General features: G+C 55.2%; 1 protein-coding gene across 7 annotated transcripts in view; it reads left to right on the top strand.

The window, feature by feature from the left end:
• PHRF1 (PHD and ring finger domains 1) overlaps positions 1 to 17,489 on the top strand; it is a 63,046-nt gene that overhangs the window by 32,399 nt on the left and 13,158 nt on the right. For all 7 annotated transcript variants that reach the window (XM_050757843.1, XM_050757840.1, XM_050757847.1 and 4 more), the window contains 5 exons: positions 4,112 to 4,317; positions 8,827 to 8,910; positions 10,151 to 10,269; positions 15,922 to 16,019; positions 16,345 to 16,520. In XM_050757843.1, coding sequence (XP_050613800.1) covers positions 4,112 to 4,317; positions 8,827 to 8,910; positions 10,151 to 10,269; positions 15,922 to 16,019; positions 16,345 to 16,520 — 683 coding nt within the window. The remainder of the gene's footprint in view (positions 1 to 4,111; positions 4,318 to 8,826; positions 8,911 to 10,150; positions 10,270 to 15,921; positions 16,020 to 16,344; positions 16,521 to 17,489) is intronic.

Genomic DNA, 17,489 nt, shown 5'->3' on the forward strand with positions numbered 1-17,489 from the left:
CGAGGTCAGGAGATTAAGACCATCCTGGCTCACACGGTGAAATCCCGTCTCTACTAAAAATACAAAAAACCGGGCGTGATGGCGGGCACCTGTAGTCCCAGCTACTTGGGAGGCTGAGGCAGGAGAATGGCGTGAACCCGGGAGGTGGAGCTTGCAGTGAGCCAAGATCGCGCCACTGCACTCTAGCCTGGGCAACAGAACGAGACTCTGTCTCAAAGAAAAAAAAAAAAAAAAAAACGCCCCACAAAAATTAGCTGGGCACAGTGGTGTGTGCCTGTAATCCCCACTATTCAGGAGGCTGAGGTTGGAGGATCACTTGAGCCCAAGAGGTCCAGGCTGCAGTGAGCTGTGATCGTGCCACCACACTCCAGCCTGGGCAACAGAACGAAACTCTGTCTCAAAAAAAAAAAAAAAAAAAAAATTAGCTCACTTACGATTGGTTGATGATTGTATGTACCCTTGAAATTCTTTTCGGAGAACAGTGCTTTAAAGGGCAGGTCTGGGCTGGGTGTGGTGGCCCAGGCCTATGGTCTCAGCTACGCAGGAGGCTGAGGTGGGAGGACCCTGGAGCCCAGGAAGTTGAGGCTACATTCCAGCCTGGGTGATGGAGCGAGACGCTGTCTCAAACAAAACAAAGGGGAGACAAGTCTGTGGGGTGCACTGGTGGTACCTCCTTCCCTGTGCCCGTTGCTGTCACCCTCCGTGGTGCGTAGTCTGTGAGGCCACCAAGGAGGTGGCCTTGCCCCAACCCTGCCCCGGTCCTGCCCCTGCCCTGCCCCGACCTTGCCCCGGCCCTGCCCCAACCCTGCCCCGGCTCTACTGTGGTGGCATCCTCAGAGGGAGGCTGAGCTCAGCCTCAGAATTTTGCCTTTCCACTGACATCACCCTTGGGCTGGAAAATCCGTGGTCCTCAAGTGGCTACTGTGATCTGTGTGTCACAGTCTTTCAGGATAACCCTGTGGTTATCAGGGTTAGAATGTTCCGGAAAGGTAACCCTTCTGTTTGAGACTGTTGGTGAGGGAATGGCGCTCATGGCCTGAGCCAGTGTGTGTTGGCCGTGTCCTTCCAGAGTTCGATGTTTAGCTCTGCACGCGACGTGCTCTTGTGGGTCTGCTGGGTCTGCAGGTCCCAAGGGGGCTCCCCTGCTTACTCCCAGCGCTGGGTTAGGGCTCTGGTTCGTCTGTAGCAGGTCTGCGCACGGATTCTGGCATTGCCAGGGCTGAAAGCATGGGCCGTCAGGGTGACTCTCTGTCCTTGAGATCCTGAGGGCACATTGGATGCCAGCGACTCTGGGCTGCGGGCTGGAGTGAGGGTGACAGGAGCCTCAGCAGTGCCCCCACCGTGTCTGCGCTCACTTTCTAGCAGCAAACACAGCGCGTCAAGCAGCAGCTGGGGGACAGGGTCATAGACACTGAGAGCTGTGGGGCGTCTGGGAAAGGGACAGGCTCCGTGGACCTGGGGTGGGGACAGGCTTCTGGAGAATACAAGCTGCCACCTGAGGGGCAGGAGGAGGTGGCTGGGCAGGGGCAGCAGGGAGGCCAGGGCTGGGGGCTGTGAAGAGACAGAAGGTTTACAGAGGCCTGGAGCCCGAGGGCTGAGCGCCCTGAAGGAAAGGGATGGGAAGGCACCGGAGAGGTGTTGGTGTAGCCAGTGTCTGCAGAACTTTAGTGAACACCCCTCCCCTCTTTATTCCTCCAGGAACTTTTTTTTTTTTTTTTTTTTTTTTTTTTTTTTTTTTTTTTTGAGACGGAGTCTCGCTCTGTCTCCAGGGCTGGAGTGCAGTGGCCAGATCTCAGCTCACTGCAAGCTCTGCCTCCTGGGTTCATGCCATTCTCCTGCCTCAGCCTCCCGAGTAGCTGGGACTACAGGCGCCGCCACCTCGCCCGGCTAGTTTCTTTTTTTGTATTTTTTAGTAGAGACGGGGTTTCACCATGTTAGCCAGGATGGTCTCGATCTCCGGACCTCATGATCCACCTGTCTCGGCCTCCCAAAGTGCTGGGATTACAGGCTTGAGCCACCGCGCCCGGTCCTTTTTTTTTTTTTTTTTTTTTTTTTTTTGAGACCGAATTTCGCGCTTGTTGCCCAGGCTGGAGTGTAGTGGCGCAATCTGGGCTCACTGCAGCCTCCACCTCCCAGGTTCAAGCAGTTCTCCTGCCTCAGCCTCTCAAGTAGCTCGGATTACAGGTGCATGTCAGCACGCCTGGGTAATTTTTTTGTTTTTATTAGAGACGGGGTTTCACCATGTTGACCAGGCTGGTCTCGAACTCCTGACCTCAGGTGATCTGCCTGCCTTGGCCTCCCAAAGTGCTGGGATGACATGCGTGAGCCACTACGCCTGGCCAGGACTGTTTTTTAATCATGAAGAAGTAGCCAGTGGATCCCTAACTGGTGGGAAACATGTTGAGGAGGGAGTTATTCCACGGGCAAGGCCCACGTCGCTGGGCCCAGGAACTTTCGTTCTCGTTGCTTTTCCCACCCTGGTGTTTCCTGCTGGAAATCACTTGTTACACTGCCCTCTCCAGCTTGAGGTAGTAGCTCTTCAACTCTTTTTTTCTTTTTGAGATGGAGTCTCGCTCTGTTGCCCAGGCTGGAGTGCAGTGGCGCGATCTCAGCTCACTGCAAGCTCCGCCTTCCAGGTTCACGCCATTTTCTTGCCTCAGCCTCCCGAGTAGCTGGGACTACAGGTGCCGCCACCATGCCCAGCTGATTTTTTGTATTTTTATTATTTATTTGTTTATTTTTGAGATGGAGTCTTTGTCACCCAGGTTGGAGTGCGATGGCACCGTCTAGGCTCACTGCAACCTCCGCTCCCCAGGTTCAAGCGATTCTCCTGCCTCAGCCTCCCGAGTAGCTGGGATTACAGGCACACACCACCACACCCGGCTATTTTTGTATTTTTTGTAGAGATGGGTCTTGCCATGTTGGCCAGGCTGGTCTCAAGCCCCTGACCTCGCGGTCTACCCTCCTTGGCCTCACAAAGTGCTGGGATTACAGGCTTGAGCCACCATGCCCGGCAATTTTTTGTATTTTTAGTAGAGACGGCGTTTCACCGTGTCAGCCAGGATGATCTCGATCTCCTGACCTCGTGATCCGCCTGCCTCGGTCTCCCAAAGTGCTGGGATTACAGGCGTGAGCCACTGCGCCCAGCCAGTAGTTCTTCAACTCTTAACATGAAAGATGAAAACTTAAAACTCTTCTGCTGCCTCCCTCGCAGCTCTCACTTCTCCCAGCCTCCTCAACAGTGTAAATTCCTGTTCTGGGTGTGCCTTTCCCTTTGCCGGGTAACAGCAGGGTCCTGGGAGTGATGCCCCAGTGCTGGCAGGGTCCTGCCCATATGTGTGGAACCGGGAGAGTCTCGGGGCTGAGGAGGAACCTGCCACCCATACCGAGTCTGCTCCTCTTCCCATGTGAACTTGTGTTCTGTTTCCTTTAGCGTTGTTTCAGTGGAGTTTGGTAGGAAGAAAAGAGCAGTGCACATGTGGGCTCTGCCATGTTGAACTCAGAGCATTTTCCTGCTGCTGGTCAGGGTGTAGCCTCAGAACCACTCCAAATTGACCAGAATGGTTGTGGTCAGTGGCTCAGTTAGGAGCCTGTGCTCTGCCTCCCACAGGGAAGAGGAACGGGCGACCTCAGAAGGAGGTCCCGTCTGCAGGCAGATGGTTCATGGTCCTCAGGCTTTGAGAAGGGGGCGTTGGAAACGGGGGCTGCTGTCAGGGGGCTGTTGCACTGAGGGGCTTGCTTGGAGGCTCCGAAATGAACCTGATGATCTCTGGGACCTGTGCTGGGCCCCAGGGTTGCCGCTCCTCTTGAGGTCTGCCTCAGACCCAGGCTCAGCTTAAGAGGAGCTGATCTGGCACTCAGGATGCTCAACTTCCCACGCCTCGGTGCAGGGCGCCCGAGGCTTCAGGTTAGGTGCGGGGAAGGGCTCCTGGGGTTGTGGATGTGCTGAGCGTGCACGTAGAGATAAGTGGCAGGATGTGAGCCCCTGGGGAGGCGGGCTCTGCGTTGCAGACCTGGTGTCCGGAGTGCAGCCTGGCCTGCTTGCCTCCAGTGCCGCAGTTCGCGCTGCCAGTCCTGCTTGCACCAGTTGGAACATTTCCTCTCTCTCCAGGTTCTGAGGATTCTGAAGACGATGGGGAGACGTTGCTGGAGGTAGCGGGTACTCAGGGGAAACTGGAAGCTGCTGGCTCTTTTAATTCTGATGATGATGCGGAGAGCTGCCCGATCTGTCTCAACACATTCAGAGACCAGGCCGTGGGGACGCCAGAGAACTGTGCCCATTACTTCTGCCTGGACTGCATTGTCGAATGGTCCAAGGTGAGTTCACCTCTGGTTGGGTTCTTCCTCCCTTCAGGATAGCCTCCCTGTTTATAGGTGACCCAGCCTGTGGTCAGCCTCTTGCGAGGTTCTAGCTCTCTGCTCTGCGGCTGACCCCGGAGCCACAGGATTGAGTCTGGCTTGGCCTTTGCTTTGTGAGCATCATGGCTCTTGGGAGTGTGGGTGAGCTCATGTGAGGCGTTTGTGGTGTATCGGTCAGTGGCAGGAGAGAGGACGGCTGTGGATCTCTCGGGACCAGCTGCAGAAACCCTGGATGACTTAGGGGCCATCTCAGCCTGCCAGCCAGAGGCAGGTGTGCTGTGGTGCTTGGGCGGTTTGCTGCCTTGACAGGTGGTTCTCTCAGTTGATACAGAAAACACCTGTAGTGGCCGGGCGTGGTGGCTCAAGCCTGTAATCCCAGCACTTTGGGAGGCCGAGACGGGCAGATCACGAGGTCAGATCGAGACTATCCTGGCTAACACGGTGAAACCCCGTCTCTACTGAAAAAGTACAAAAAACTAGCTGGGCAAGGTGGCGGGCGCCTATAGTCCCAGCTACTCGGGAGGCTGAGGCAGGAGAATGGCGTAAACCCGGGAGGTGGAGTTTGCAGTGAGCTGAGATCCGGCCACTGCACTCCAGCCTGGGCGACAGAGCGAGACTCTGTCTCAAAAAAAAAAAGGAAAAAGAAAACATCGGTAGGATACAGCACTCAGTCACAATAACCGGCATCAAAAGGGACTGTCCTTAAAACAGGTGAAGAGAGTTTACTGTAAACATGCAGTGTATTTTTTTTTTTTTTTTTTTTTTTTGAGACGGAGTCTCGCTCTGTCGCCCAGGCTGGAGTGCAGTGGCCAGATCTCAGCTCACTACAAGCTCCGCCTCCCGGGTTTACGCCATTCTCCTGCCTCAGCCTCCCGAGTAGCTGGGACTACAGGCGCCCGCCACCTTGCCCGGCTGGTTTTTTGTACTTTTTTTAGTAGAGACGGGGTTTCACCGGGTTAGCCAGGATGGTCTCGATCTCCTGACCTCGTGATCCGCCCGTCTCGGCCTCCCAAAGTGCTGGGATTACAGGCTTGAGCCACCGCGCCCGGCCCATGCAGTGTATTTTATATTTCAAAATGAACCTTTAGAAGCAATCAGCTCCCCCCGCCCTTTCTGAATACTTGATTGTGAAAAATGTCAAAAAAGTAGAACTTGCAGTCCGAGGATGACTGATGAGTCCCTGACCTCTGTACTCAGGGCTCAGCTCTGACACTGCCACCTCTCGACTCTCTCCCCTCCCTGCGGGTGCACCGGCAGCCCGTGCTGTCCCCGACTCTTCTCAGGACCATGACCTCACCCAGGATTCCCAGTGACTGGGTCTTCCTGTTCTGTCTCCCCGAGTAGCTGAAAACTGCCCGTATGCTTAGTTTGAAGCAGGACCCAGACATTACTAATGCTGCTGGTGGGGGCAGGCTGTGACATCACCCGAAGTCTGGCTCTGGTACTTTCTAGTCCTGTTCTGTTGTGGTGAGTCCACAGCCCACAGTAGATTTAGGCTCAGATTTTTCTTTTTTTTGGGGGGGGAGGGTTTTGCTCTTGTTGCCTAGGCTGGAGTGCAGTGGTGCGATCTCGGCTCACTGCAGCCTCCACCTTCCGGGTTCAAGTGATTCTCCTGCCTCAGCCTTCCGAGTAGCGGGGACTACAAGCACCTGCTACCACGCCAGGGTAATTTTGTATTTTTAGTAGAGACAGGGTTTCACCATGTTCGTCAGGCTGGTCTTGAACTCCCGACCTCAGGTGATCCGCCCACCTCAGCCTCCCAAAGTGTTGGGATTACAGGTGTGAGCCACTGCACCCGGCCACTTTTTTTCATTTATTTTTTTGTAGATTTTTCTTTTGGTAAGTGAAGCTTTCATTTAAATTGAGGAACAAGATATGGTGTTTGCTGTGTATTTTCTGTCTGGCATTTATTAGATAAGTATTGGGCAGGAGAGGGAGGGCATTTACAAATAAGTTTGTCAGTATAGAAATCTTACAAATGAGTCCGAGCACAGTGGCTCATGCATGTAATCCCAGCACTTTGGGAGGCCGAGGTGGCTGGATCATGAGGTCAAGAGATTGAGACCATCCTGGCCAACATGGTGAAACCCATCTCTACTAAAAATACAAAAATTAGCTGGGCATGGTACCACATGCCTGTAATCCCGGCTACTTGAGAGGCTGAGGCAGGAGAATCGCTTGAACCTGGGAGGTGGAGGTTGCAGTGAGCTGAGATTGTACCACTGCACTCCAGCCTGGGCAACAGAGGGAGACTCTGTCTCAAAAAAAAATAAGAAATCTTACAAATAAACTGTTAGAATACTGCTTAGCAAGATTGCTGGATACAAGGTTAATAAAGATTAAACATTGTATTTAGAAATAAGTCATAAAGATGTTTAAGACATTTAAAGAGCTTTTCCAACACAGCTGTGATTGAAGGAAGCAAGGCCCCTTCCCTTTCAAGACGTCTTACTCCATAGGGAGGGCGGGATGCTGATTCCGTCCGTCCCAGCAGGAGTTCAGAGCGCTTGATGTGTTGTGAAATCAGCACATGAGGACAGGAAGGCACCAAGAATTGCCAAGATAGCTTTGAAAAGGGGAGAAATTGCCTACTGGATATTACGGTTTATAAAACTACAGTGATTGAACTGGCATGAGTCCAGGAATGAAAACCAGTCCTAGGGTTTTGCAGGGGCCCTGAAAGAGACCTGGACATACTTGGGGAGACAGGCAGTGCCTGGGGGACCAATCAGGTGGGGGCTGCTCACAGCACACACACGATGCTGGATGGATTCAAGATTTTGAATTAGAAAGCAAAACTGAAACTTGGAAAGGAAAGCACGGGCAGCTCTGTGATAAGAAAGGGGAAGGATTTCCTAAACAATCTGAGAGAACATCTGCAAACAGGCTCTGAGCATGCGGGGCCTAGCCTGAGAGAATGTCTGCACACGGGCAGTGAGTGTGCGGGGCTCCGCAGCAGGGCTCCTCTGGGAACCCCAGTCCCACCACGGGAGGTGCTGCTGGGGAGGATGGCGCCCCAGACTCCAGAGGGGGGATGTCACACGCACAACCTCAAAGGCACATGTATTCATGGGTGTTTACCCGAGAGAAACAGAAGTGCACCCACACAAAGACACGTCCGTCGATGTGCACCACGGGGGAAGGGACACATGAGCCGTTTGTGTGGTGGCGTCTCTGCAGTGCTAGGGAGGGCAGAATGCCGTGAGCAGGAGTCCATGCCGTGACTCCACTCCTGAGAAACCCCAGGGAAGACGTACCTGACACACCCGAGACAACAGGAAGAAACAGCCAGGTGGGAGAGGGAAGGGCCCGAAGACCAGGGTGGGGACTCTGCAGGACATGCATTTGTCAGGGCCCATTGAATTATTCAGTTAAAATCAGTGTTTTCTTATGTATGGTGTAAAATTAATTTAAAGATCTTATGTGGTTCAGAACACTATTAATAAAGGCAAAAAAATGTTTGCCACGCATACCTGACTGTTATCCACACTATGAAAAGAAATTTTTTTTGAGATGGAGTTTGGCTCTTGTTGCCCAGGCTGAAGTGCAATGGCGCCATCTTGGCTCACTGCAACCTCCGTCTCCAGGGTTCAAGCGATTCTCCTGACTCAGCCTCCTGAGTAGCTGGGGTTACAGGCATGCACCACCACGCCTGGCTAATTTTGTGTTTTTAGTAGAGATGGGGTTTCTCCGTGTTGGTGAAGCTGGTCTCGAATTCCCGACCTCAGGTGATCCGCCTGCCTCAGCCTCCCAAAGTGCTGGGATTACGGGCGTGAGCCCCTGCTCCCGGCCTATTAAAAGAAATTCTAAAAATTTACTAGTGAATGTCCAACAATCTTTTGGAAAAGTTGGCAGAAGATTTGAACAGGGCTCACCGCAGAGGGGCCTGTGCACGATGCCGCCCCCCTGCCTCCCCGTCCTCCCTTTATTGTCACCAGATGCTTCGCATTCATGGAGCTGCTCTTCCCTCCCCCTGTCAGGGCTGGCAGCTCTGCAGGGAGGCAAGGCTCGCTGTGGTCCCTTCACTGCCATGTTGCCAGCAGCTTAGTGGAGGACCTGGCACACGGAGGCACGGAGATACTTGATTTTTTTTTTTTTTTTGAGATGGAGTCTCGCTCTGTCACCCAGGCTGGAGTGCAGTGGCCGGATCTCAGCTCACTGCAAGCTCCGCCTCCCGGGTTTACGCCATTCTCCTGCCTCAGCCTCCCGAGTAGCTGGGACTACAGGCGCCTGCCACCTCGCCCGGCTAAGTTTTTTTTGTATTTTTAGTAGAGACGGGGTTTCACTGTGTTAGCCAGGATGGTCACGATCTCCTGACCTCGTGATCCGCCCATCTCGGCCTCCCAAAGTGCTGGGATTACAGGCTTGAGCCACCGCGCCCGGCCTTGATTTTTAATGTAAAAGAATTTTTTGACCTTTAAGTGAAAGTGATTTATAAGATTCTCATCCCGTTTCTATTTCTCACAGAATGCCAATTCCTGTCCAGTTGATCGAACTCTCTTTAAGAGCATTTGTATTCGAGCTCAATTTGGTGGTAAAATCTTAAGGAAGGTGAGTGTGGATGCTGCTGTGGAGACCCCAGGCGTGCTCACGTCCCTGCCCTGTGGGACAGCGTGCTTTCCAAAGTGGGCTTGCTCTCCTGAAATGAGTGTTGGTTAAATGCTTCATAGCAGTCAACTCAAGTGCCCCTTGTGGCCCTGAGCAGGAAACCTGGAGCTTGAGTTGTGCCCTGTCTGGGGGGTTTGGGGTCCGGGTTGGGGGTGAGAGGCAGAGATGTTGCCAGCTCCTGGGATGTCCCTTCGACCCCAGCCCTATACCCATCACATCGGGGAGCGGCTCTCTGGCCCGTCTGCTCAGAGCTCTTTATTTTGTTTTTGAGACACCGTCTTGCTCTTTCACCCAGGCTGGGGCGCAGTGGCACAATCACAGCTTATTACAGCCTCAGCCTCCTGGGTTCAAGCCATCCTCTCCTGCCTCAGCCTCCTGAGTAGCTGGGTCCACAGGCGTTCACCACCACACCTGGCTATTTTTTTTTTGTTTAAGTGGAGACGAGGTCTCACTGTGTTGTCCAGGTGGGTCTCGAACTCTAGGCTCAAGCCGTCCTCCTGCCTCAGCCTCCCAAAGTGCTGGGATTACAGGCGTGAGCCACTGTGCCCAGATTTTTTTTTTGGAGACCAAATCTTGCTCTGTTGCCCAGGCTGGAGTGCAGTGGCACAGTCTTGGCTCACTGCAGGTTCACGCCATTCTCCTGCCTCAGCCTCCCAAGTAGCTGGGACTACAGGTGCCTGCCACCACCACGCCCAGCTAACTTTTTTTTCTTTTTTAAGTAGAGACGGGGTTTCACATGTTAGTCAGGATGGTCTCAATCTCCTGACCTCGTGATCTGCCCACCTTGGCCTCCTGAAGTGCTGGGATTACAGGCGTGAGCCACCACACCTCGCTTTTTTTTTTTTTTTTTTTTAAGAGGCAGACCTTGCTCTTACGTGGCAGTCCGGCAGCTGCTGCCTTGCCTTGCTTGATGACTCCACTTAGGGGCCACAGGGCTTACCCGCTCCTTTCCATGCATCATACTTTGCTTTCTGTTGAATATTTTCCTCTTAGATCACCACCCTGAGATGGTAGAAAACATAAAAATTCTTGTGTGCACGTCAGGGTGACCCTCTGGGCCTGTGGAGCCCACTTAGGAATCTGAAGCCGATCGATCGATTCTGGATTAACTGTGTATCGTGATGGGAATTGACCGTGGGGAGTCTGGGTCCCATGTGGTGTGTGACCGCTGGTTCTGTCCTAGATCCCAGTGGAGAACACCAAAGCAAGTGAGGAAGAGGAGGAGGACCCCACCTTCTGTGAGGTGTGCGGCAGGAGTGACCGCGAGGACAGGCTCTTGCTCTGTGATGGCTGCGATGCGGGGTAAGGGGCGCTTGGGACTGGCACACGTGCCCTGCTGCGTGCGAGGTGGGCCAGGGGCAGGAGGGACGCAGAACCTCCTCCCTCTGTGAAGTCTGAGTCCCAGCACCTGGAGCTGAGCTCACCACCCTCAGCAGCGCGGTTCAGTCCTGCGGACCATTGACACCTGCAGGCCTTCCTGTTATACCCATTTACACCTCCATCTTTCCCCAAAAAACATTCTGCGGCTACTCACAGAAATGCAGGTAATACATCAAAACAAAAAAGAAAACAGCCAGACAGGAGGCTGTGGGGCTGGCCAGCCAGAGGGTGGGATGTGTCCTGGTCCTGGCCTTTCTGTGGGGGAGGAGTGGCTCTGCCTGCGTCCATCATCCTGGCTGCCTTGGTCCCTCACCTTTCACCCTGCTCCTCCTTCCCCCTCGGGTGCGCATCCAGTTACACTGCACCTGCTGCTCTCCCTGGCACAGCTGAGCGCCTGCTCTGGCCCTGCGTGGCCCTGGCTTCCCGGGAGCCTGTGACACTCGTCTCCATATCCCTGCTTTGTCTCGTTGGCTGTAGGCAGGTCCCTCCTTCCCCATTAGCCTCCTGCGAGGGGCTCTCCCTGTTGATTAGAATGATTTTTCTGCGTGAAATTATGGCGAGAGGATTCTGGAAATGTTTGCCTTGTTGAAAGAACCAGTGAGGCTGCTCAATCTGGAGCCTTCTCTTGGGCGGAAAGTAGCTGGGTCGGGGTTTGGACTACAGAACAGCCAGAGCCAGGAGGCCTGGGCGTGCTGTGGCTGGAGCCGCACAGAGGGCAGGCTCCTGGTGAAGGCCTTTGTTCCGTGGCATGTGGTCCTGGTCATCCCAGCTTTGACTCGCCCTTGACCACAGCTGCTTGTGCCCCCACCTGTCACCTCGTTCTTAGCCACATACCCAGGCCTCTGCTCCACTCACGCTGCTGTTGGTGCAGGAATCGCTGGCTATCCTTTCGCAGACACTGCAGGGGCCTCCTCGGGGGTCCTGCAGGCCGCCACCACTTTTGTCTCGTCATCAGTTCGCCCTCCTTGTGGCCTGTGGGAGTGTAGGGGCCTTGCAGTGCGCTCCACCGGCCCCTCCAGGTCCCAGCCCCTGCTTGGTCCTGCCCTCTGCTCTCAGCAGCCAGGGAACGGCCATGCCTCTGCTCATATTCGCAAACATCTTGCCTTCCCTCCTTTCTTACGAGTCTGAGCCTAAATCCACGTTTTGTGACAGTTTCCTGAGTGCTCTCCCCTGATGGTCTTCACCTCCTTGGAGTTCCTGGGAGCGTCTGCTGCCAACTGTCCCGGCATGTGCTGAGCTGGTGCCGCAAGTCTGAAGGGCAGGGCTGCTGCCTTGAGTATCCCAGGAGCCTGGTCACTGCAGCCCTGGGCACAGTGCTTATTGGCTGTTGATTACTGAGTTACTCCTCAAATATACGCAGAATACTTTTTTTGTTGTTGTTGTTTGAGACGGAGTTTCGCTCTTTTTGCCCAGGCTGGAGTGCAATGGCGCGATCTCGGCTCACCACAACCTCCGCCTCCCAGGTTCAAGTGATTCTCCTGCCTCAGCCTCCCAAGTAGCTGGGATTACAGGCATGCGCCACCACGCCTGGCTAATTTTGTATTTTTAGGAGAGACGGGGTTTCTCCATGTTGGTCAGGCTGGTCTTGAACTCCTGACCTCAGGTGATCCACCCGCCTCGGCCTCCCAGAGTGCTGGGATTACAGGCATGAGCCACCGCGCCCGGTCAAGCGCAGAATGCTTAAAAATAAAAAAAAGAGGTGGAGGGGTGGCTTAGCGCTCCCTGCCCGTGTGTAACACTAGTCCTCTGTGTGGCTGTGGCCACTCTGGGCATGTGAAGGAAGGGCCTGGGCTGGCCTGGAATCGCTGGACACGGCCCGAGGGGCCATGGTGTGATAGGAGAGACCTGGTCCTGGCTGCCATGGGCACCATCCTGGGCAAGGCCCTCATTGCAGGCCGCGGCCGTGAATCTTCTAGTGGCTGGAGGGCAGCTGGTAGGCCAGATGAGGCTGTCGGTTTTCAGGCACAAAGCCTAGTTTTCATGTTAGCTTTTATTTTACTCATTTATGTATTTTTTTCGAGGTAGAGTCTTGGTCTGTCACCCAGGCTGGAGTGCAGGGGCACCATCTCGGCTCCCTGCAACCTCTGCAGTGAGTCACTGCAGCCTTGGTTCAAGCTTCAAGTGGCTCTCCTGCCTCAGCCTCCTCAGTAGCTGGGATTACAGGCATGTGCCACCACAGCCGGCTAATTTTTGTATTTTTAGTAGAGACGGGGTTTTGCCATGTTGGCCAGGCTGATCTTGAACTCCTGGGCTCCAGTGATCCGCCCACCTCGACCTCTCAAAGTGCTGAGATTAAAGGCGTGAGCCACTGTGCCCAACCTAGTTGTAGTACCTTCTAACAAGGCTCTTGGGGATGTTTAAAATTTAAGGCCGGGCGCGGTGGCTCAAGCCTGTAATCCCAGCACTTTGGGAGGCCGAGACAGGCGGATCACCAGGTCAGGAGATCGAGACTATCCTGGCTAACCCGGTGAAACCCCGTCTCTACTAAGAAATACAAAAAAAAGGCCGGGCGCGGTGGCTCAAGCCTGTAATCTCAGCACTTTGGGAGGCCGAGACGGGCGGATCACGAGGTCAGGAGATCGAGACCACCCTGGCGAACACGGTGAAACCCCGTCTCTACTAAAAAATACAAAAAACTAGCTGGGCGAGGTGGCGGGCGCCTGTAGTCCCAGCTACTCGGGAGGCTGAGGCAGGAGAATGGCGTAAACCCGGGAGGCGGAGCTTACAGTGAGCTGAGATCCGGCCACTGCGCTCCAGCCTGGGCAACAGAGCACGACTCTGTCTCAAAAAAAAAAAAAAGAAAAAAAAAACTTAATTAAAATTATAAGTGACCTTTACAAATTCAATATGTTGATTTTCTTTCTACCTACACTACTTGAATTACTTGGCAGATAAAACAACGCAAGTATATAAAAACCCTGATGGATATAAAACATTAAAACTGATCAATATAATGATTGTCATACTTCTAAACATTTCCATGCTGTTACTGTTTGCAGTCTGCTAATTTTTTTTTTTTTTTTTTTTTGAGACAGAGTCTCGCTCTGTCGCCAAGGCTGGAGTGCAGTGGCGCGATCTCGGCTCACTGCAAGCTCTACCTCCCAGGTTCACACCAATCTCCTGCCTCAGGAGTAGCTGGGACTACAGGCGCCCGCCACCACGCCTGGCTAATTTTTTGTATTTTTAGTAGAGATGGGGTTTCACCATGTTAGCCAAGATGGTCTCGATCTCCTGACCTCGTGATCTGCCCACCTCGGCCTCCCAAAGTGCTGGGATTACAGGCATGAGCCACTGCACCCGGCCCAGTCTGCTAAATTTTCTTAAAAATCACACGTCTGAAGTTACTCAATTCCTCATGTCAAAATGGAATCACAGTGGGCCGAGGTGGGTGGATCACCTGAGCTCAGGAGTTCGAGACCAGCCTGGCCAACATGGCGAAACCCTGTCTCTACTAAAAATACAAAAATTGGCCAGGCGTGGTGGTGCATACCTGTAACCCCTGATCTTTGAGAGGCTGAGGCACGAGAATATCTTGAACCTGGGAGGCGGAGGTTGCAGTGAGCCAAGATTGTGCCTCTGCACTCCAGAGAGACTAAAAAAAAAAAAAAAAACCGAAAACCCAAGGCTATCTATAGATACACTGATAATACATGAAATAAGGTACAGTTTCTTGATTTTTTTTTAAGTTACAATCTAATTTAAAAGTCTGTTCACCAGGAAGGCAGTACAGGGGCTCGCTGAGGCCTGTTAGATGTGGCCCTCGCCTCCCTGGGCAGGTCAGATCTGAGCACCTTCAGCTGCAGGGCGATTCTGCTCTCAGCAGGGCCACCAAGCTCCCCGTGCGGGTGGAGCCATAGGTCCCTGCACTGTAGCTGGGCAAGTCTTGGCAGCTGTCCTTGTCCCTGTGCTCGCATTTAAACTTGCAGCCAGTCTCTTCGGGGTGAGTGTGGGGCACACAGGCCTGGCCCGGCTGTGGACGGGCGCCTGCCAGGCACAGAGGGGCCTTCTGCTCGGGCCTCAGGTCGAGCCGCAGCCTCCTCCAAGGTTGCTGGAGCTCAGTGGTGGGAAAGTGGGTTGGACCTTTTCAGACCTTGGAATTCTTTGAAAGAAGGTACTGCTCAGTTGTTGCCTTTGCCCCCAGAGAACTTGTGTAAGAGCAGATGTTAGGAGGGGACCCAGTTAGGGCTCTTCCTACTGCCCCCGACCTGCCGCCCCTCTGTGCTGGCCTGGCAAGGCGTGTCGTGCGTGCGGGAGTCTGCTTCTCTTCCTGCATACCTGTCTCCTGTCTTTCTTGTGTGAGGCCCCAGCGAGGGCCACACAGCGGACACCTTCTCCTAGGTGCAGGATTTTTTTTTTTTTTTTTGAGAGGGAGTCTCGCTCTGTCGCCCGGGCTGGAGTGCAGTGGCCGGATCTCAGCTCACTGCAAGCTCCGCCTCCCGGGTTCAGGCCATTCTCCTGCCTCAGCCTCCCGAGTAGCTGGGACTACAGGCGCCCGCCACCTCACCCGGCTACTTTTTTGTATTTTTTAGTAGAGACGGGGTTTCACCGTGTTAGCCAGGATGGTCTCGATCTCCTGACCTCGTGATCCGCCCGTCTCGGCCTCCCAAAGTGCTGAGATTACAGACTTGAGCCACCGCGCCCGGCCCTAGGTGCAGGATTCTTGGGGGAATGGGTTTACTTTTGTTTAACTCGTATCTTAGATCCTAGAACAGTTCAGCACTGTGGTTAGTAAGTGGTAGTTAAGCTCAGTTGAATTCAGGCTCAATTTTCAGGGACACCATCAGCTTGACTCCCTTCCTTTGATTGTTTTTGCCGTACTCAGGGCTGTCTGGGGTCTTTGGGGTGAAGTTTCAAGGATCTCGGCACAGACTCCCGAGCCTCGGCTGCTTGGAGGGGCACAGATACCTCATACCGGTGGCAGCACTTCCCAAACTACTTTCCTACAAGGCTTGATAGAAACAATTAAAATACAGTTTCCTTTCAGCAAAGAAACTGCCTCCTCCTTCACTGGCTCGGTGTGAGGCGCGATGTTTGAAACCCCGTGAGTGCGGGTGGGTGAGACGAACCTCTCTGGGAAGCCCCCAGAGGCAGCACCTGCCGCAGAGGCTCAGCCCGAGCCACTGTCGGCCTCTGGGTGGGCGTCGCGGTCGGCCCAGCTGCTGTCAGGATACCACAGGCTGGGCAGCGTAAACCACAGGTCTTCCTTTTCTCGGTTTTGGAGGCTGGACGTCTGAGATAGCAGCAGGCCTGGTTCCTGGGGAGGCCCTTCTTCCTTCTCACAGACGGCCGCCTCCCCGCTGTGTCCTCCCCTGGCCTTCCCTCCTCTGAGGACACCGATCCTGCAGCCTTGTTCAGCCTGAATTACCCCCTTAAAGGTTCCATCTCCACCTGCTGTCACATTGGGGGTTAGGGCTTCCTAGGAACTGTTGAGGGACGCAGGTCAGCCCCTAACGGAATGCGTCACAGACTTGGGTGCTGTTGGAGGCCTGCTGTGTGGTCCCCTCACTGGAGGAGGTTTGGGAAAGCTGTGAGCAGCACCCGGACGCTCTGCTCTGGCCCTGCTCTCTCCTGCAGGTACCACATGGAATGCCTGGACCCCCCTCTCCAGGAGGTGCCGGTGGACGAGTGGTTCTGCCCGGAATGTGCTGCCCCTGGCGTCGTCCTTGCCGCTGGTGAGGACGCTGCTCCCATCTCAAGGCGCGCATGGGCCTTCTCACCGTCTGCTCTGCGGCCCCGGGGTTAGGGTCGGCTGCCGCGTGGGGAAGATGTCTCGGGCTGTCTCGGGCTCGTCTTCTCGGGGCTGTGTGTGGGGTCCATTGGCTGGGGGGTTCCGGTCCTCAGTGGTAGAAGCACCAGGCTCCATGAGCAGCCCTGTGTCCCATGCACAGGTCAGCCTAAGCCAGGGCTGCTGCGTGGCCGGCAGCCACGGGGGGAGCCGCTGGGGAAGGTGTGTGTGGCCTGTGAGTGTGGCACATCAGGCCTGGTGATTCTTCCCAGATGCGGGTCCCGTGAGTGAGGAGGAGGTCTCCCTGCTCTTGGCCGATGTGGTGCCCACCACCAGCAGGCTTCGGCCTCGAGCAGGTAGGACCCGGGTGATCGCCAGGACGCGGCAGAGTGAGAGAGTCAGAGCAACCGTGAACCGGAACCGGATCTCCACGGCCAGGAGGGTCCAGGTGGGTGGCCCAGCCCTGATGCCTGCCCAGAGTGGTCTCAGCGGCCTGGGTGGGTGGCCCGGCCCCGACGCCTGTCTCAGAGCCTCAGCTGCCCAGTGTGGTCTCAGCGGCCCAGGTGGCTGGGAGAGGCGTCGCTGGCACTGTGGGGTCTGCCTGGCCCCCGTGGCTTGTGTTCCTCGGCCTGCTAAGGGGAGCAGGTGAGTGCACCCCGCGGTGAGCCCAGCGGCCCAAGGTGAGGCTGCCTCTCCGAGCAGCTGGAGCCAGGTGCTGAGGGGCAAATGGAGCCTGGCCCTGGGGGTGAGGGCTCTAGGAAACCCCCTTGTTCCCCAGGCCACGTGCCAGCACCACTCCCTCCAGGCGCCTGTGAGCGCCTTCCTCTTGCGCTGGACCTGGTGCTCAGTTTCAGGTGCTCCCTGCGGCCTCCGTCCTCACAGCAGCCTTTCTCTGGGCATTGGACAAGCCGGAGGGTCTGGGCTGTGGGCATCTGGTGTGTGCCCTTGGCAAGCCTAACGCTGAATTTGGAGGGGACTGAGAAGCCTCGGTGGGGTGGGGGCTGTCCCTCTCCAGTGCCCTGCCCAGCACCTGTGCCGCACCCACCACAGTGACTGGTGCTCTCCCCTGTGCCCCTGGGATGCTGTCTGTCCCCCACCTGCCTGCCCCTTGCCTTGTCCCTGCTGCGTACCGCCCCCACACCTGTGCAGGAGCCCAGCTCTCAGGGCTTGCCATGGGCTCTGCTCTGAGCTCTGCCCTGTGTCCCTCTTCCTCCACCAAGAACTCCACTGTCCTTGGTGTCTGCCTGTCCTCGCCCTCCATTCTGGCCCTGAGCTTGCCCCCCAGACCCGTCCTAGGCTGTCCTGGCCTTGCCCCCGTGGGAGTGCTGGGCAACCTGTCTGGCAAGGGAGAGGAAGGCCGGGCCGTGGCTGCGGTGGGTGGCGGGTGGGGAGGCTGTCCTGCTTCTCTGGCTGCCAT

Source organism: Macaca thibetana, chromosome 14 (assembly GCF_024542745.1).
Source record: "Macaca thibetana thibetana isolate TM-01 chromosome 14, ASM2454274v1, whole genome shotgun sequence".
Taxonomy (NCBI): Eukaryota; Metazoa; Chordata; class Mammalia; order Primates; family Cercopithecidae; genus Macaca; species Macaca thibetana.